The sequence below is a fragment of the Chinchilla lanigera genome, unplaced genomic scaffold (genome assembly GCF_000276665.1).
Source record: "Chinchilla lanigera isolate Chin_1 unplaced genomic scaffold, ChiLan1.0 scaffold00004, whole genome shotgun sequence".
Classification (NCBI taxonomy): Eukaryota; Metazoa; Chordata; class Mammalia; order Rodentia; family Chinchillidae; genus Chinchilla; species Chinchilla lanigera.
In genome coordinates this window covers 25,624,376-25,646,050 of record NW_004955405.1, presented here as the reverse complement: position 1 = coordinate 25,646,050, position 21,675 = coordinate 25,624,376, and the positions used below count along the sequence as shown (strand labels likewise).

Here is a 21,675-nt window from a genome sequence, read left to right as displayed (position 1 = left end):
TTTTAAGAAATATCAATTTAATACTGAATATTTCCAAATATGGTACACACAGACACCACAGCAATATAAAATGCATACAATTTTTAAACAACTTTCTTATGAACTCAACACGGATGGCTAACAGCTTCCAACACATAAAATTTTGGACAAAGTTATCAGATATTTTGAGGGAGTTCATTTTGAATGCCATTTAAATCATGCAATTAGGAGGCTTTTAAAAAAATAAATCTGACAAATATATGAATTTCTGAAGTATAAATTGACATACAAATCTATATATTTTCTTAATATTTTTAATTAAAGCATCTTTAAAGAAGCGTTCTATAGTATGAAGTTGAGAGCGCAAATTAGATGAAAAGACATGAAATTTTATTAGATTCATGTACTTATCACATATTTACAGAATAGTAAACAAAATTGCAAAACAAAATTACATATTTAATTATTTTATTCTCCACATCAACTTGAGTACTACTTACTGGAATAATTTTAAATTCCCATTTCCAAATGTTCATAAGGAAACACACACAGGAGCAACTTGAGAAACTTCACTTTCCCTTCTGGGAAGTAGTGAAGGAAAAGAATGACACTGCTCCTTAGGGATTGTCAAAGCTTTGATAGAACTCCTGGGGAGCAGAGAATTTTGCAAAATTGTGAGAAATTAACTGCACCCATTTACCAGGACACAAACCTGTGACAGGGTTTCTTTGCCAAATTTAACAGATATCTACAACTCCCAAACCATGGCTTAGTGCATGGGCTTACCTGTCCCCATTATCTCTTCACAAAGGAAGCTCTAGAGGAAAAAAAGTCCATTACCTTTCCTTACCTGAACAATTTGAATAGAGTTATTTTGAATTCATAGATGAGAAACTGTAATCTTACACATAGGCAACTTAGAGATCTTCCTTCAAGGAATATTGGTTATCAGAATGTGCTCCTTCATGAAACTTAAACCATCAAAATTCAATTGGGTTATATTGCTAATTTAACAAATTAACGTAAGAGACATAGATTTTACTGAACTAATGGAGAGCAGCAGTCCTTAACACTAATAACAAATTAGAATCAGAAAGAAGTATAGGGAAGACTTTAAAGCCTGGCTCCATCTCCTAGAACTTCGTATTTAACTGGTGTGATGTCTATATTGAGACTTTGATTTGAATAATAATGACTTGGGATGGATCTGATTTAAATAAATTATTTAAAATTCAAAAATATATTTCCTATGTGATAGATACTAAGTGCTAGTAAGAATTTTCCATTAGAAATCATTGGATAACATTTATACCTTTTATCATGTGAATACACATAACAATTTATTAAAATGCAACTCAAACTTTTATTATAGTCTGATGTCATAAAAGATTTCCTATTACTTTCCTGACTTGTCCTTCACTTGAAACTGTACCCAATGAGATCACACACAAGAATCTTTTCCTCAGGATATATGGAGAAAATAAAAGAACATAATTTAAATTTTCAAGTCACAGTATATGAGGTATTCTCCACCTTATATACGCAGTCACAAAACCATAATCTAAGAAATGAAACTAGATTCTGATGTTTAACAGAATCTCTTGGGTCAGGAATTAAAACCCCTGGTATCAGTGCTTTCTTTAAATTGCCTTTAAAAAAAAGAGAAAGAAAGAAAAAGAAAAATCTATGCCATATCCTCTGGGAACTCAATAAACCTAGGTCTTTAAGGCAGACCATGTTTCTTATGACCTATTTATAAAACATTTCTTTAAAAAATCACAGGAATACAGTTTCTGAGACACATATAATTAGAAATGAGTTCTCTCAAAGGAACTAAAAAGTAGTTTTTGAAATACTGCATAATTAGGAATTACTACCCCAGAATGATAGCTTGAGCTTTCACATTTTAAACTAACTCAACTTTATTATTATAAAACTCATCTGAAATAGCTCTAACTCAATAAAAAAAATCACATTTAATAAATTTGATTTACATCTACTCTTAACCTAATGTATTTTCCAGATTTAAAATTGCCAAAACTGAATGACAAACTTATTAATCTGATATTAGGTTACTATTTTTATAACTGGAGAAAGGCCAAAACTGACATAATTTTTCTTAAACCATTAATATATATAGTACATATAGGCAAATGCACTAGCAATTAGTTTTCCATATTTTACAGAATTAAAACAGCTTTAAATTTTTATGAAAGTTCAGTAGTCAAAATAAATAGTATTTAATAAAAATATATACCACAAGAAGATATTAAGAATTTAGTGTTAAAAATAAACTGTCACATTGTTTTGCCTTCAGTTAAACAGAAGTGGCTTTAGTGGCTTAAGGTATCTAAGAATGATTAAGATATGACTTTGGACACAAAATTAAAATTAAAATCAGAGAGTCAACACTAAGATGAAAGAGAAGCTTAGTATTATTACTTAAAAGTTTAAAGTTACTGAGACTTCTAAATATATGACTACACCCCTACGGAACAACAATGTGGGAGTAAAAGTCAAAGAAAAGTCATGATTATATAGTTCATGTTGTGACACTTGATGTGAAAAAGAAAACTACACTATTCATGAGCACCATCAGGTATGTGTATATGCATGTATATATGTGTGTGTACACACCTTACCTTGTTAAAAACTGCATTTTGGAATTAAATTAAGGACAAATATGCAATTATGAAAATACATTCTTAAACTAACATGTTACATGATTCATTTTAAAACATTTACCCAGCATTCCTTCTATAAATCGAAGAACGTAACATAAAGAAGCCAGTATGCTTTTGTAGTGCAAAATCTCTTGGTTTAACAGAAGAATTGCTGAAGAGAAAGTGTCAGTAGGTGTTTTCAACCCATCACCAGGTTCCAAGAGGTAAGAGGAAAATGAAGTAGGTTAATAAATGAGAATTCACAGAATAAAACAGCATACGTTGGATTTCTCCTCCAGGGATCACCAGTCAGCCTCAAATTATTTTAGAGTAGTAAACATTATCCTGCCAAGAAATTCTTCCTTATGTAACAGAAGTCGCAAATTTGTCACCTGCAATTTAATATTTCTTCCATGTTCACCAAAATTAAAAACTTCTGCCATATCTTGTGTAATACATATCCTAGGGTAAGATAGGTCTTAAACGGAAAATCTTACTTTCATCCCATGTAGAGGCATCTCCTAAGAGTTACAGATCCGTATTTTTCAAAGCTCCCAGTACAAAAAAATCACATGACAAAGACTAAAGTCCTTTGATATCATTGTCACATGATAAAGAATAATGTTATTCTCCATTTAAAATACGTTCAATCTCTTCTAGTCTTTTTAAAGCAGCAACTCTTTTCTTCTCAATTTCTTTGATGTCTTTTGTTTTCGGAGGCGTCTCTTTGTGTGTATTTTCCTCTAACTGTTCGTTGGGTTTCGACTGACTTTGATCATCACTTGTTTTTGTTACCTGTGTTGGCCTAGACTCACTTCTGATTTCTTTTTCATTTTTAGTTGGAATTCTGTCTCCTCCTTCTCCACCTGTACTCTTACCAGCTGGGAGTCCTGGCTGTTCTACAAAACCCGATGAGGAGATTTTATCCCTGACTATACTCAAATGGCGCTGAATATATTCTTCATGTGGTGCTAATGCCAGTGTTTCAACCAGACATCTTTCTGCTTTTAGTAAGTCCTTCTCTTCAAAATAAACCACACAAAGATTGTGTTTCCCTTGCACGTTGGTTGGATCCATCTCTAAGATTTTTTCGAAACATTTTTTTGCTCCAAGTATATCTTTCTTTTGATTCATCAGAATGTCTCCTTTTAAAATGAGACCCTTGATATGATCAGGGTAGTATTTGAGTAACTCTTCTAAAATTGGCAGAGCCTTTAACTCCTTTGCAGTCTGAGAATAGAGGAGAGCCAGATTAAACAAAGCGCTCCTGAAGTCAGCTTGTAATTTAATGGCTTTTTTCATCCAAATCTCTGCCTCAGTGTCCTTTTTATCATCCATGGCAAGCATTCCCAAATTGAAATAACCATTAGCATCTAGTGGCTCTTCATTTACATAGTTCAAAAGTCGTTTTCTAGCTTCAGGTCTGAGTTTAACTTCACCTAAGGGTAATTTTTTTTTTGAAAGGAAGAATGTATTATCATTAAATGAATTAAGTTTGAGGAACAGAACCATTTTCAAGTGTTTAATTATATTACAAAAAGACAGCACCAAAGAAACTAATTTCTGTCTAAATAAGTAGAAAGCAAAAATCTATCTTCACTGGAAAGATAATGCGTTTAAGAACAGAAATGACAGATCACTTTTTTTCCTTTAAGTGCTAACAGTGCTTTTGAAACTAAAAGGGGAAAATCTCAATAGTTTATAATCTATCTAGGTAATAACACAGGAAGAATAGAGAATTAAGATGTAGAATTACACCTCCTCAAAGGTACTACACAATTTTGATTCTGTTATGATTTTATATACTCAACAAGTTATTTAACTTTTCTGGGTTAACTTACTCAATTTTCTAAGAATTACATGATATACAGCATATGTATGTAATAAATATTATACAGCAAGCTGTAATTGTATTTTTCTGGTATGTCAACTCCCAACTTTTTTTTTCTTTTTGTCTTTCTGAGACAGGGTCTTGCTATGCAGTTCAGGCTGGCCTTGAGCTCACTTTGTTGCTGAGGCTGGTCTTGACCTTGCAACAATTCACCTGCCTCAGCTTCCTGAGTGCTGGGATTACAGGTGTGTGCGCCAGCCACTATGCCCAACTTGTAACCTCAAACTTTTCTAGGAAGTTTCAAGGGAAAAATATACAATTAACTTCAAAACTATAAAATTAGGATTTGAGAAATACTGAGTTAATTTCTATTGCAAATAATTTTTTTCAAGTTCTGTAATTATATGCTTTAGGGTACAATCTGTATTGGAAAAAAAGTGATTTTCATGATTATTAGTTAGATATTAGGATTTTCTCTAAACATATATTTTTGAAAATAAGGCACAATGACCTCTCTGTGTTTTTTTTTGACTGACATAATGAGTAAGGAAAATTTAAAATAAATTAGTTAGCTTCAGCTTTTCTTTTGGATTAGCTACTAATGTAGTCATATGAAGTTAGGGTTGTGATTAGATATACTTGGACCTACTTTTCTGATCTACTAAACAAACTGATAAAGTAAATGCAAAGGTCTTTCTTAGCTCTAAAATACTGTAAGTTTTATGATTTGTTCATTTTTGCAAATATTCTAAAAAAAAGTATGTAGGAAATAATTAGAAGTTGCAAATAAGTCATAAAAAATACAAGTTATAATCATGAACTGCTGTCAGAGAACTAAAATTCCTACATAAAATATGTATCAAAGGTACAGATTTATTGAAATTAATGAATTAGTTTTGCTAAATTACAGCAAATTATAGTATTTCAGAAAATTTAGTAAAACTAGATGTAAAAAGACTTGCCCAAAGTATTTTCTCTCACATATCAAAGGAAAATGTAATGTTAAAAAAATAATCATTCTCTTGGTTCTTTAGAGCTAATTATGGAAACAATTTCACAAGTTCATACTATTTGGAGAGCATATTTAATATGAAAGGTTACATTTATATGCATAAGATGACATAATAAATAGGTGTTGCTTAATAGACTGCCTGAAAATTTAGTCTTAACACATACCAGCTGAATGAAAGGTTAGTACTCTCATATTTCGGTACATGTTATTTGAAAACAGTTTACTTCAAGTATTTTAAATATTCTTACTCTAAGTTCTTTATTTCTGTATTTATAAACTAGCCATCCATAAAATGTTTGCTATGGGAAACACAGTCTAAGTTAAGGTTTTACCATATACCACATTACATGTGATTAAACAAAAATATTCTGAGAAAACATACCTGATTCCTGCATTAATATAGCAGAATTAAATAATGCTAGCTTATGCCTTGGATTTAGTTCTAAAGCATGATTAAAGTTTTTTAGGGCTTCATTTGGCTCTTTAAGTTCAATATACACAATTGCCAAGTTGTACCAAAGATCTGCATTATTTCTGTCCAACTCTAGTGCTTTAAGATATGCTTCCTTTGCTTTGAGAGGTTTATTCATTTTTAAGAGCAATTCTCCCCTGTGGAAAAAGTCAAACATACACTATTAGAGTTAGTCTACAGACAGTCTTCGAAAGTTTTAAGACTTTCAACATACAGCTTTCTCCTTCTTAAATATGACTCTCAGAAGTTATCAAAAAAACTGTAATTGCTCTCAGATTTGCAAATTTGGCTTGATATTGCTCCAAATATGCCTAAAGACAGAAAAAGCACTTTACTTTAGGTAGGATGTGGGGCAGTATTCAGGAAACGGTGACAGAAAAAAATCTAGTCTTTGAATATATCATATCTTAAAAGATATAGACAAAGCTGCATCAGAAAAATGGCAGATAATCAGAATGGAACACCAATCAATTTGTCAGGTGATAGTTACAGCATTAGAAGATGAAAAAAATATAGAGAGAGAACAGAAATTTCATCTTCAAATCTGTGTTACACTGTACAAATCAGCAGAACATTTGATATATGATCATTTTTGAAAAGAAGTCATTTCAAAAAAATAGATCTAGCATGGTAGGAGGGCGACAGTGCCATCTGCAGATAGCTTTGAGAAATACATCTTGAATGGGGGATTAGTCTGAAAACAATTGTATCTTTCCAATATGCTTACATTTTGGTAGAGAACTTTAAAAAGTTATTTTGCTTAAAAAATATTTTTTATTAATAGTTTAATTTAAGCAACTTCTGACACTGAATTCAAGATTTTGTTTTAATACAGAGACTACAGAATAGTCTTTGTGGATTAGCTCACAACACAGAATTGTAGTTACAGTTAAAAAGAGAATCAATTTAAGAACTGATTTTATCTTTCATAAAGTTAAATTCTGAATGCAGTTTCTTCATACAAATTTATGATTTGATTTTCTGACAGGACACAAAACAAAATTTAACATACATTTTTCCTCAAGTACATAAATGGTAACAAGTTGTAACATGTAATGGCAAAAAACCTTTTTCCTGATGACTAAGAAGTTTTCTTTATGGCAAAGACATTTATAACCAGTCAACTCAAAATTTAAGAATGCTCTGAGAATTGGATAAAAGAAATATAATGTAACTTCCAAATGTTTTAAATAGGAAAAAAGAAAATGATTTTGATGATGAGAAAAAAACAGAAGAGTGAGCTTCTACCCTCTTATATAAAATCTATGTTTGCTATGGCAAATTAGGAATTTCCTTTCAATTCAATTAACTTTGACTGTAATCTAAAAGAAGCTATAATCGTCTGTGTACTTGACTGTCAAGTAAGATTACTACAAGAAAAACAGGCACACGGAGTCAATACGTACATGTGGATGTAGCTTCAATCTGTTACAATGACAGTTCTAACATAAACTCTAATACCTGCTAATGTAAGCCTGCTTGAAGTCAGGCCTCATGCTTATTGCTTGTCGGTACAGCTGATCTGCTTCTTCTAGTCGGGACTCATTTGCTCGGATCAGGTTGGCCAGGTTGATATACACATTTAGGTGGTTAGGAGCAATTCTGGCTGCATATTTTTTACCAGGAATAATCTGTTTAGAAGAAATACTATTGTTATAATTAGGTACTTTAATGCTAAATAAAAATAAAAAGTTAGCTTTCCTAGTAACTTATTTAAACTAACGCAGAACACAAACATTATAGTGCTGGTTTTACTACTGTAAAAAAAATATAAAATGTGAAAGAAAATGTGTAGTACTCACAAAATGTAAATATATTTTGTGGCCTTACAGGACATATTCTTTTCACTCATGCCAATTCAGTGAACTACTGCTAGTTCACTTCTACCTTTTTTTTATGAAGTCAGGTAAATCAGAACATTCAGATACCAAGGTCTCTTAGTCTCCATCACAGCATTTCACGCTGTCAGCAAAACAGTTCCTTACTAATAGCAGGGCATTTAATTTTATTTTGGAGTGATACTAAAACTCACTTGTTTGGTAAGGTTAGGAAATAAAATGCTCTAATTTTCAGGTTGATTAAAGTGCTTATACACATACATACAGGTGAATAAAGGTGATAATATACTTAGATCCATACTTTTAATGAACACAAGCTATGTGATAAAACCTATAGTAAGTACAATTTATGTCATGTTAGTATAGAAATAATTTTTAAACAATCATATAATAGTTTTATTTTTAGAAAAGATTACATTACCCTATTATTACTATTATCATGAATTTATTACAACTGAAAAACTTGTAGTCTGGGTTAAATTATCTTTTCTGCTGACACACAGATGATAACGGGCAAGAGCAGATCTTTCATTTTTGGTATTACACGACTTTATTTGATGAACCTTGTATTTGTGCCATTATAGAAACTGACGAAAGCAATATAGCAACAGAGATGCATCCACTATTCTGTCACTTATATTCACTGTTTTAGACAGCAATAAGGTTGAATTTAGTACCTACAGTACATAAATAAAATTTTCTTCATACAAAGTTATTTAATTCATAATAAAAATATGTATTTTTCATACTCTAAGATTAAGTACTTAGAAATGGACTACATACAAAAATAAGTTTTAAAAAATTAAATGAGCTAAAAATGTAAATGTACGTTTACAAAGATTGCAAAACTAGAATACTCATTAGACACCAATTTTTCCATCAATAAACTGAAGAAAAGGATTTCCTATCACTCAGTACGGATGTAGAGTAAATATGACACAACAGCTATGTTCTGGCAACTTACTTGAGGCATCAGTGACTTAGCCATCATGTAAGATTCTTCAGCTTCTCTGGTTCTATTTAAGTTTTTGTAAGTTCTTCCTACATTCATGTGGGCACCAATATCATCTAAAATTAGAAAGAAAAAGCATTTATTGGCAATTGAACAGTATTTCATGTAAAATACTAAGAAGATGTGCTTCTACAAACAAATACACTGGACAAAAACACAAAAGCAGAAAAGTCCTGCATTTTCTTTGAAGTTCTTGTACAACTTGTTATAATGGATGACACACTACAAAGTTACTTTAAGTAATGTAAAGACAGAAAACGCACATGACTTAAAAAGCTACCTGACTGGATCTTTGAAGGGGTAAATCGTAAGACAAGGTAGAGGTAATGACATTTATATCATTTTTGTTCACTATAGTTTACTTTTCTATACTATACTATAGCTTACTTCCATTTCCTTCATATCATGTCTTTGGAATTCAATGAAATAATATAGCTCACTTCTACAGGAAAAAAGAATTATCATTATTTCTAAACCTAAAGTGTTACAACTAACAAGTATGCACCAGGAAAGGATAATTCCACTGTGAAAAAACTCCGTGATTTACTTTCTGAAAATATTTGTGAATGTGACTCGAATGAAATTACATGGAGTATCAGGATAATAGCATTAACTAAGGTGTTGTGGCCTTGCTCTTAAATGATGATATAATATAAAGGTAAGTTTTAGATATTATAATTTATCTAAAATATAATCTAAAAAGGTTTGTTAATATTAAAATGTCAGGAACTTTGTCTTACTTTCTAATGTGGAAAATAAAATCTCCAGCAAATTGTTCAGGCAAAGAAAAAGAATGCAGTATAAGTAAGATATGGGGGGTCAGTAGACACTAGTTTTAAAAAAGATATACTCCCCAGTAAATATTTCAAAGGTTTAGATAATGATAAAAGGAAAAGAGATCTTAAATTAGATAGTTTTTATTCAACACAAATATCTAGCAAACATGACAGGTTTCAAATTATGATTGCTACTTGCCTGTAATACCAATGAGTTTGCAATTGTGGAATAGTAGTTCTCTGACTGCAACGCCCAGGGCACACAGGGGCCCAGCATATGTATCTTGGGCATTCCCCTACAAGGAGAGCAACAGTCCTAAGATCTTACTACATTACCTTTCAGGCTACCAACTGTGTGCACTGTATAAAAACTGGCAGATGCAGTATAATTTTGTAGAGCATTTGGGGACAAGGTTAGGAGTAAGGGAATTAATTTTTTTTTCCTTTTTAGATGTATGGCTGAATTTTACGGTGTTAGGAGGGCATCAAGCCAACCAAAAAAAAAAAAAAAAAACTTATGCTGGCTGCAAACCAGAATACCTGTGCAGTTTTAAAAATTCAGACACCTTAACGTCACCAAGTTCCATCAAAACCTAATCTTCAAAAACAAAATTTGTGGGCTGGTGACTTAGCTCAGAGGCACAGCGCCTGCTTGGCAAGTGCAAGGTCATGAGTTCGATTCCCAGTACTGGAAAGAACAAAAAAAAAAAATAAATAAAAAATTTGCAGAAACTATGCCGTTAAAAAGTTTCACAGGCAATTCTGATGTAGAACCATGGTTCAAAAAACAATTGCACTACCAAGCTCATATAAAAAGAGTAGGTAATCTTTGCCTTTATAGAACTGAATTTTTTTCCTATCAGCTAAACCTGTAGTAATTGTTATAGAGATCAGAAACTTAATTAGAAAGAACTGAGGATATATAGAAGTTGAAAAATGTAATTACACAGTAAGAATTTAAGCTAAGGACAAATAAATGAAAAGTATGGACAAATATAAATATGATTATGACAGTTGTGTTTTTAAAATGTTGCTGCAATCAATCAACTTCAAGTAAGCTGAGAGAAGAAAGAGATTGTTATTGGTTGGCTCTATCTAAAAGATAAGCCAAGTTACTACCCAATGGAATCAGGTTTTAGAATTATGGCAAGGAGATATGGTTATCAGTGTAGACTTGAGACATCAGAATAAAGTAACTCCACTTTCTCAAAGAACAAAGACAGCAATCAGACATCCTTCAGCGTCAACTGGATTACTCAAAATACGTAACAGAATGAGATGGAATTTCTAAGCAATTTTTTGTGTGACAAAGATAAGATTTCAAAGGGGAAAACAGTACAGTATTACATTTAAGGTCAATTTGAATTTTTAAAAAGGTAAGAAAATGTGACAAGATAAAAAAAAAATGAATGACATTTGCACCTAAAGAGGTAAAGAGAATTTCAAGTAAGTTTAATATTATGAGTGCACTAAAGCAGCAGACTTGAGCAGCCTGCCTCTAACGCAATGTAAATGAGGATCTCAAATGTCAAATGTGCTCTGTCAGGACTGCAGTTTATTTCTCCAACTCACTTTTCTAGAACCCTAGTTGAGTATTTTACTCCTTTTCTTTCCTACATTTTTCTCCTTTTTGCCATGAAATGAGATCAGGAGCACTTACCCCAAGACGGCACTAAGGTTCCCTCTCTGTCTATTGTCTATACTATGGGAGACTAAATATCCAACCTCAAATATATTTCTTTGGCATATTCTGTGTTACTGTAGTTGATTATTTAAAGAAACTGAAGACTTCTACAGGTGTAGTGATAGCTCTACAATGCTGTCCTTTTATAAAAACAAATTTATATCTATCTGTATTACTAAACAGAAGTTGGCCGATGTAGATAGAGGTCTTTCAATCTGATATCCCCCTTTTGCCTACACATGATCTTCTCACAGAAAGAAGAGATAGGGGTCTGATCCCTGGCACAGAAAGAGAATACCTCAACTGGCTGTTACCTGGGAAACTTCTGCATAACAAGACAGCCCCGTACTCACTGTGCACCTGAAGCTTCATTCCCTCCATAAAGTACAGATCCCTCTTCCTTTGCTCGACTCAGTAAGATTCAGCCATTTTGCCCTCTCTGCCTCCCGCTGTGTATATGACTCCCCTGCTTAGGCACGCAATAAAATGTATGTTCTTTAGTTGTTATGTACTGCTAGTATATTTGATAGACTGAAATTATCAAAACTTCAGAGAAAAGAGTAAATTTCACACATTTCTATTGTACTAGTATGCAGGACAAGAGCTCCACTAAGAGAAAAAATTTGTTATTTGTCGCTGGATCCCCAGCAGGTAAAACAGTGCCTGACATAGGGTAATTTCTCAAATTCGTGTTCAATGAATAAACCTATGGGGCCCTTTGCTATTCATTCTCTTTTCAGCCTTTGCGGCTATAGCTTAGATCTGGCCCAAAGGACCACGTGTGAAAGGTTTGGCTGCCAACCTATAGCCCTACTGGAAGGTGGTGAAGCATTTGGGAGTGAGGCTTAGGGGAGCGAAGTCTGGTCATGACAGTGTGACTTTCAGGGGATGCTGAGACCCTGGCCCCTTCTGTCACTCTTTTTGATTCCTGGCTGCCATGAAATGAGCAGCTTCCTCTGCCATGTGCTCCCATCATGATTACTGCCTTATCACAGGCCCAAAAGCAGCAAGACAATGAACTATGGACTGAAATTTTAAAAACTGTGAACCAAAACAAATCTTCCCTTTTATTAGGGTCCTTTCTTGCTTAGTAAAACACATCTTATAAAGTCTTAAGTCTCTTTATCTGAATTTTCCATGCTTACATTACAACCATAGTGAAAAAGTAACAAAAGAAAAAACCACCATACCATCGGATCTAATTTTACAGTAGTACTAATCTCATGTAGGTTATTATAGCTGTGTCGCAATTATATTGCATCATCCTAGTCTATACACTTTCCTAGATCTTTACTTTTCCAAGTGTGATATGCAGACTATCATCTGGGAGCTTATTAGAAACGCAGAATTTCAGGCTCTATATAAACCTACACCAGAATATGCACTGTGACAAAATCTCTAGGTGATTTATGTGCATATTAAAGTTGGTAAAACACTATCTTAGAAGACTGCTTCACATTTTCTCAATTAACTTTTCTCCTTACTCTCCAGCAATTTAGCTATTTCCCTGAGAAAACAAGACTCAAAACAAAAACAACTTCCCAAGCTTCCTTGTCATCTACTTACCTGCCTCTATCTATGTGCACACACTGTGCCTTCCCTGTTACCACAGTTTAACTATCAACCACATCTGAGTAAAATCCCCACCCTGTGCACCATCTCGTATCTCCCTCATCTGTTCACGGACACTGATCTAGTTATTTGTCTACCCATTTTGTATTACTTTTTCCGAATTCACTGGATTAGCCCCCGAATATGTCTTCTGTCTCCCACCTGAAAAAAGCAACAGCAAAAACCCTATTACCGCACCACCATCTTCTCTTGATCCCACAGTGAGCACTACCACTGTCTTACTGATGCACTTTAACAATTACCTTTGCTAATTATCTCCAACTGTTCCTTCCCTACTCTTTTAAACTTACTCTTACATACTTTTGCAAAAATGCATGAGTGCCATCCAACAACTATGTCTTCAAAACATTTCTTAAATGTCTGATATAAGTGGCTTCCCCAAATAAAATCCAGTTTTTTTCAAAGAAAATAAACTATTCATCAATTACCTGGCTGAACGTGGGTAGCCTGCAAGAAGTATTTCAAAGCTCTCTCAAAGTTCTTTTCATTTTCCAAAGCATGACCAACATTATTCCATAATTTGGCATTATTTTTATTTACCTTAAATATAAGTGAGAATGGAAATAAGTTACAATTTAAAAAGACTCAGGCTTACACAAATATTTGTGTGGAATACCATGACGAGTGGAACATTTCAAGAACATGTTCTGGGACACGAGGAAGAATCCATGAAGACTGCTTCATTAAATTTACTCTTCTCTTCCTCTCATTCATAAATATGCTAAAGCAGCAGTGTGATTTCATCCATTTTGCTTATTAAACTGTACTAAAATTTTATTTAATCAAAGCATAGTGTTGTTTGAAAACTGCTGCTATACTATCTGTAGTTTTTTAAAGGTATTAGAATATGAGGTTATGTTTCAATATTGCAGTGACAACTTTTTAGGCTTGACATGCACGTTTATAGCTATTCAAGTAGTCTACTGTGATAATGGGAATCTTGGATTAAAGTTCTGAGTTACTGTGTACTTTTACGGTTAACTGAGGGGCATGATACTTTTGCAGGTATAGGATAGGCAGTCAAAAAGCTGGCTGTAGTATCTAAGGCTGTAAGCTTTAACTACTGGCTTGAAAATGCAGACAATCGAAATTCCTAAAAATTATGAGGCTCCACTGATATTCAGAAGTACAAAATGATAAGAATGGCATTGAGGCTTTGCTTGTCTGCAGAGCTAAGAGATAACATGGAGCTACTGTATGACAGAAGAGCAGAATTATCTGATCTTAGGTAGATGTTAAATCAAGAAGTAACATGGATTACTGGAATGACACAGCAATTCAGTAAGATAGGCCATGGAGGAAAAAAAGGACCAAAAAAGACAGAAAGTAACAATTAAGAGACCTGAAGAAGGGCAGTGTTAGGGAGAGACTTAAAAAAAAGCTTCGCTGCTAATCCTTATAGAAAATAAATGTTTGCTTCTTAAAGAGGCCTTCTCCAGATTTATGTTGTTTATTCTATAGAAATACTACATCACTCAAGTCTATCAATCCTGATCTTACCATAGCATTGTAACCATTGGTTATTGCCCATACACACCTTTCAGAAACATTTTTTTTTTCTTTTTTTTTTTTGGTCTTTTTTGAGACAAGGTCTCGCTTTGTGGTTCAGGCTGGCCTTGAGCTCACTTTGTAGCCCAGGCTGGTCTCAAACTCGCAATGATTCTCCTGCCTCAGCCTCCCAAGTGCTGGGATTACAGGTGTGCATCATAAAACCATTTTTTGCTGTGTATTTTATTTCACTGAGTTATAAAACCATTATAGAACCATTACTTTATGTACCAATAAGAAAGATGGTCACCAATTACTTTTACATGCCTTTCAATATATTTCCTATATTAAAAAGTTAAAAATATTCATCCAAAAAACCAATGATATATAGTATTTCACTTAAACATTTTATCATGTGAACTTTTAACAAGTGAATGGCATTTAGGAACTTATTCAGCATGCTTAAGATACACAGTTAAACACTATAGGAGAACATGGTTATGGCATATATTATACAGAGAACAAATCACATTCATTAATCTTCTGGTAAAATACTTCATACTGACAATTGAACATGTGAATTAAAAAGAGCTTAGAAATGGCTACAAAAAATCATTGACAACACAGTTTAGTCATTCTGAAGAATATCTTACCTTCAAGGCTGACATAAATAATGTATATTCAGACTCCCAATCCCAATTTCTGTGAAGTGTTTTTAAGGCATGAGTAAGTATCACCACTGAGAGACAGGCCCAGGATAGCTTTTTAAATACACTGTTTAAGAGACCAAAAAAGGAAGTCTGTATCACCAAAAGTATTTTACTTTTTAGAAGGTAAGAAATATGATGAAGATTCCTGTATCATGCTCATATTTATTCTAATGATCATTCAACTTTAGAGGGAACCAACATCAACAAAATTAAATATTATGAAAATGATCTTCCCATTTAGTCCTCAATTACATTACACAGTCATTACTTGCTATCTGAGGGGGACTGATTCCAGAGTCTCCCCTCTACAGGATTCCACAACCTGAGGATGGTCAAGTCCCTTATACAAATGGGAACACACGTACTTTATGTACTTTAAAGCACATCTAGATTACTTTAATACCTGAAATAATGTAAACGCTATGTACATAAGTGTTACATTATACTGTTTAGGAAACAATGACAAAAAAGTATGTACATGTTCAATAGAGATGCAACTGTTTAGAAAAAATTGTTTAGAAAAAATATTTGATCCATACTCAACTGAACCTGCAAATACAGAAGCCCTGCATACAAAGGCCTGACTGTATATTCTAGTATTTGCCTTTATTATAATAGCTTTGTTTATATTAAATGACCAAAACTGATAACATCAGTTTTTAATTGTGAAATTTTTATATTTAGAGTCTTTTATGTTCTTACTTGCAACCTGGATATTACTATTTGTGTTTATACCACTTATCTCTGGCTATTATTTGAAAGTTTTTGCTTAAGAATTGTATCATAGACCATTATGATATTGTTAGTAAATTTAACAGTGTAAAGTCTGAGTTGTCTATTAAAGGGCATAGCAAAATTTACTCTTTGTAAAACAGATACAAATTACTCATATAACTTTTAGGCTAATTATCTGAGCCTCAACTTCTCATTTGTAAAAGATGATTCTACTTCAATAATCTTTATGCTATCATCTAGCATTACTGTCCTCTGATTGTGTGTTGATTCTGTAACATGGTTTAATTTCTTGCATACTGATTGATCTGCTTAACCAAAATAAGAGTGTGGGATCAGAAATAAAATGGTTATTGGAAGTAGTAAGGTATAAAGTTGAATCAAGGATCTCTTCTGTTTACTAGCTATGTGATCTTGTGTAATTCAGGTCACTTGTATGAGATTCAATTTTCTCATCTGCAGAATCGAGTGTCAAGATTAAATGAAAAATATATTTAAAGATATATTATCTGCAATCTAAAGATATACATATATATTATGATACTTGGCACATAGTAGGCACTTGAAAATTGGTAGTGATTATAGCTGGATATATGGGTAGAAGCTAAGATTTGTATAGATAGTAAAATTTCAGGTATGATTATGAAGCATATACAACATGACAAAGTGGCTGTCAGTAAAACAGAAAAAAAGAAAAAAATAAAGCACACCAAGAAGAATCCGAACAGAAATGAACAGATGTAGGAGAGAAGCAGGAGAGAAACTTTTTATATTGTCAAGGGGAGTAACAGTAAGAACAAAAAGTCTTGATTGCATATAGCTACTAGCAGACAATTTGCTAGTAAAATGATGTAAGAGAGACAGAATTCCTTGGGTTGAAAAGTGACTGGAAAATGAGAAAGTGAGAACAGTGACCATTTCTTTTTCAAGTTGCAAAACTAAATTTCATATTACTGTACTACCATTACTTAATCATTAACAATTTGCTTGATTTGACAAATTTAGAAACACAGTATATGTATAAATGGGATAATTATTAGAATGACATTTTCTAAGCATATTGTTTTTAACCGTTAAAAGTATCGACACCAAGATGATGATGAAGATGGTGTGAGAAATTATAAATTGCTTACTACATGCATTTTACATGTATCAAGAAGGCAGTATGACTCACTGAAGTAGGATGACTATCTCAGTTCACTGTGTGTGAATGGGGAAATGGTCATTTGTGATTCAGTCTCAAGAATATCTTTATTTTTATTTGGGTCTGACTCAAAGTTTTTGTGCCTTGGGCTGTAAAATAAAGTTATATAAACCAGGGGGGAACACAGAATGTACAGGTTCTGTAGAGCTTTCCTAATTTGAATTATCAACAAATGAGGACACTATGAAGATGAAAAAACAAAAGGTATTAAAGTATGACATACAAAATTTAAATACAGACTGAAAATACTTTTGTGTACCACAATTCTATAATGAGTAAGAATTAAATAAACTAACATTTTAATTCACCTTTTCTTTGAAATTTTCTGCCATCCATGGGCTACCAAAATACAGAATCCCATGCTAGGAACATATAGTACTCGCTCAGCAACAACAAATCCAACAGGAAAAAAAAGGTTCGATGCAGGAATAAATGGTAATGCTATTAAACAAAGTGCCTAGAAAGAAAAAGGAGATAGCTTATTAAATTAAAAAAAAAAATGTATGGATTTTCAACACTCAAATTGAAAATTTCATCACAATCTGGATAAATGCATCTGTGGACCATTTTAAGTACTATGAAAAATACTAATGTAAACATAAAGGTGGCATCTTAGGCATGGGTAAAAAACACTAGGATTTGTGTAAGCAAGATGAGATGGAAATCTTGACTTATACAACTTAAAATCGAAGAAAATCTGTGGACTTTCTTTGAAAACAAGATTGTTTTGTATGTTTCAGAATGATTTCTTAAAATTTGAATCTTTTATAGCATTTTAAGTCTAAAGAGTTTGGTTATCTCTCGCTGTTTTTCTGTGAAATAGAATGTAAGAACTAAAGGTAACTACATCTTTAAAAAAACTGAATAATCAGGTTTCTCTAGATAAATAAAAAAATCTGAAATGTTAACTAAGACAGTATACTCAACAATAAAAAATAATTAAAATGTGGACAAAAGATCTGAAGAAATATTGCTCTAAAGACATACAAATAGCTGAAAGACATGAAAAATGCTCAAAATCACTATCAGAGAAATACAATTTAAAACCTCAAGGAACCCCACCTCACTACAATTAGAATGGGCTTTATCAACAAGACAAAAGAAAGCGAGTGCTACAAATGCGTGGAGAAAGGAAAGCCCTGTCCACCAGGGTTGGAATGTAACTCAGTGTGACCATTAGCGAAAACAGTGTGGAGCTTCCTCAAAAAGGAAAACGGAACTATCGTATGATCCAGCGATCCCACTAACTGGTAGATATCCAAAGGAAACAAAGTCAATGTGTTAAAAGAGATACCTGCACCCCCATGTTTACTGCAGCATTATTTAGAATAGCCAAGAAAGGGAATCTGTATGTGTCCATGAGAGGATGAGCAGATAAAGAAAGCAGGGTTGGAATATCATTCAGGTTTAAGGAAAGGTCATCTGTAACATGGATGAACCAGGAGGCCATTTGTTATGTGAAACAAGTAAGTCATAGAAAGCCAGGTGCGGGATTCATGCTTATAATTCCAGTACTCAGGAAGCTGAGGCCCGAGGATCCCTGCAAGGCCAGCATGGGCTACATAATGAGTTCAGAATAGAACTTTAGAATTTAGAATATACAGTTTAGAATATACAGTAAGACCCTGGATCAAAAATAAAAAAGAAAACAAACAGAAAGACAAATACATGATTTCATTTAGAAGGCTAATTTCACAGACTGTAATAGTGTTTATCAGGTGAGGAGAGGGGCAAGTTTGGGAAGATGCTGTCCAAAGAATATAATTTTTTAGTTGTATAAGATGAATAAAAAATTTTTAAAGTTAAATGTTTATACGCTAACTTCCGTACATGTGGCAAAAATAAATTTATAAGGAAAGGTGCTAATAGGGTTTTCAGCAGAAAAAAACTATAAAGGTTGACAACAAAGACAAATGTACATTTTTATAATTTTACTACTATAAGAGATTACTAATATTGGAAATTGAAGGGATAAAATAGATATCACTTAGACGAGAGCAAAGTTTAGTACATATAGTAAAATAAAACTGCTCCCTTTACATCAATTGTTTTTATAAAGAAATTTCTAAAATCCAAAAGTAAAAAGTAGAGGCTTGGGATTTAGCTCAGCAGCACAGCGTCAGCCTAGCAAGCGCAAGGTTGTGAGTTCGATTCCCGGTACTGGAAAAAAAATGAAACAAAAAAAAAGTAACTGAGCTGGCCAACTCCTTCACAAATCCATCCCTGTGACCTTTACTATCCCCCTCTCTTTTTTATAATGTACACTTTTTAAATAAAGTGTACACTATATACATTATTTTATTTAAAATATACATTATATTTTACATTTTTATTTAGTGTACACTTTTTAAATAAAGTGTAACTATATACATTATTTTATTTGCCAAAATTTAACTGTTGCTCCTCTCGTTTTCCAACCTTTCCCGTAGCTTTAGTTGTATTCCACTATTTATCTATTTGTCTGAGTTTATTTGAACAGCAATGTACTGTTAGAAAGTCCTAAAGCTACAGTAGATAAATACTCTGATCAACTCATGATCAAAAACTTCTAATCAATCCTTCAGATTGCTCAAGACAGCTAGTTTTCTGACAGATCTGATTCTACTCTTTGAGGCAGTTTTCAATCTTGACTGCTCTTGTACTTCTAACCCATTTCACTTTTAGGAGGCAATCATATTACTTAATTAAGAGAAAGCTGAAGCCATCAAGTAAGAATTTCTTCAATTCCTTGCTACTGAATCTACCAACATCCATATTCAAGGTCTTTGCTGTCTTCTTGTTTTTTGTTTTTTTGGTTTTTTTTGGTGGTTTTTCTCCGGTACCAGGAACCGAACTCACGACCTTGCGCTTGCCAGGCAGGCGCTTTTGCCGTTGAGCTAAATCCCCAGCCCCTGTCTTCTTGTTATGTAAGAGTTTTCTCCTATGTAAGGTCAAACTTGTGCACGGTATTTCCCTGCTTTTCACAAACCTCAGTATCAGTTATTCCTGCTCTCATTTATTCAACCATTTTCTAATCTTCATTCTTTGTACCTACATTTAAACATCCTCTTGGGGCTTTCTAACCTTAAAAATCTCCTTCATCTTTCAATTCCCCACTCATTATGTTCCTCAGGTATAAAACAAGTTCCTAAAATCACAAAAAGACTTTTATAGTCACGGTAACAAGTAGTTAGTCTTAAACTTAATCAATATTTCAACTTAATAAACGGTTTTGCAATCCAATCATTAGTGAATCAAAAAGACAGCTGAATACTGAAGTAAAAATGCTTCTCAATAACAACCAATCAACAATTTCTGGCATTTAAGTAACTGAGAAGACTAAAAGAGGCCAAATCCAATAGACAGCACTTTTCAACTACATTTTACTTTATTACTTAACAGTATCTATTAATGTTAACCACTCTGCCTTTCTTAAAACGTTTTCTTACTTTTCTTTTTATCTGAAATTGTCCCCTATTTAGGTTCATTCTTTTCTATTCAAGATCTAAACATGGGAGATATTTTAGGACAAAGTCACAGGCTTTGCTTTCACTCTATTCAGCAACCTTACTATTTTTGAGGGAAGAATTAAGATCAAATATTCTAGGACATCCATAGCATTTAATCTTAATTCATAGTAAGTATGAGTTTTGTTTTTTTTTTTTTTTTGGTTTTTCTCCGGTACCGGGAACCAAACTCACGACCTTGCGCTTGCCAGGCAGGCGCTTTTGCCGCTGAGCTAAATCCCCAGCCCCCATAGTAAGTATGAATTAACTTTTGTCACATATAATTAGAATGGTACTAGGGAGCAACCAACTTTTAGAGAAATGACAATATCCTGTTTGAGAAAAGCTGTTTTTATAACTTCTCCACATGCCACTATTATCTACATCCTGCTTTCAATTACTATCTTTATGATAATGAATACAATTTTTATGTGCAACTTAGGTGTCTCTCCTGAATTGCAGGTATGAAGCCCCTACTAGAATGTTTCAAAGAAACCTTAAACTCAACATATCCAAAGGTAAGAGTAAATACCATCTTCTCCCCAAACTCTATACTGTATTCTTTCTATTTTTTCTGTATCTCAGGTACTGGCCACAAATTTCTCCATAATTCAAGCTCCTTGGAAATGCGCCCTGGTACTTCTTTTTATTATCATATCCTCAGTGTCAAAAATGCTGCCTAAAAGGACTACCATCATAAATTTCTCCTGAAAGAATACATGACTCTGGTGACTGCCCAAAAAAGATATATTTGTAGAGCGTATGTTTGATAACATATAGTAAGTGCTTGAGAAAATTTTACAAGTTATTACTCTTTCGTTAAAAGAAAAAAACAACTCTTATAAGAAACTAGGGCCAAATAAAATCACAAAGAAAAGTAATTCAAAAGGACAATATTAAGACTTTTTAAAATAATCAGCCTTCTGTGAACATGAGAGCTACCTCAGAAAGTAATGAGTATCTTGCTGATGGGAATTAAGAGCTATGTGCATTTTTTTCAGCTGCGTATTTCATATGGAGCTTTTCTCCACGAAAGGGAAACAAGTATACAATATAATAAGTTACTTTAGATTGCATAACCTACTTAGATTAAGCTAAGAAACAGAAGACATGCTGAACACATACATCAATTTATGCCTTCAAATCACATTCTGATA

General features: G+C 33.0%; 1 protein-coding gene across 3 annotated transcripts in view; it reads right to left on the bottom strand.

Annotated features, from left to right (window-relative positions):
• The window catches only part of Tmtc3 (transmembrane and tetratricopeptide repeat containing 3), a 38,917-nt gene continuing 17,242 nt past the window's right edge, over positions 1-21,675 (bottom strand). For all 3 annotated transcript variants that reach the window (XM_013518136.1, XM_013518135.1, XM_005374428.2), the window contains 7 exons: positions 17,342-17,490; positions 15,041-15,161; positions 13,328-13,439; positions 8,760-8,863; positions 7,419-7,588; positions 5,868-6,094; positions 1-4,081 (listed from right to left, as the gene is read on the bottom strand). In XM_013518136.1, the coding sequence (XP_013373590.1) occupies positions 3,267-4,081; positions 5,868-6,094; positions 7,419-7,588; positions 8,760-8,863; positions 13,328-13,439; positions 15,041-15,161; positions 17,342-17,490 (1,698 nt within the window). In that variant the 3' untranslated portion in view covers positions 1-3,266. The remainder of the gene's footprint in view (positions 4,082-5,867; positions 6,095-7,418; positions 7,589-8,759; positions 8,864-13,327; positions 13,440-15,040; positions 15,162-17,341; positions 17,491-21,675) is intronic.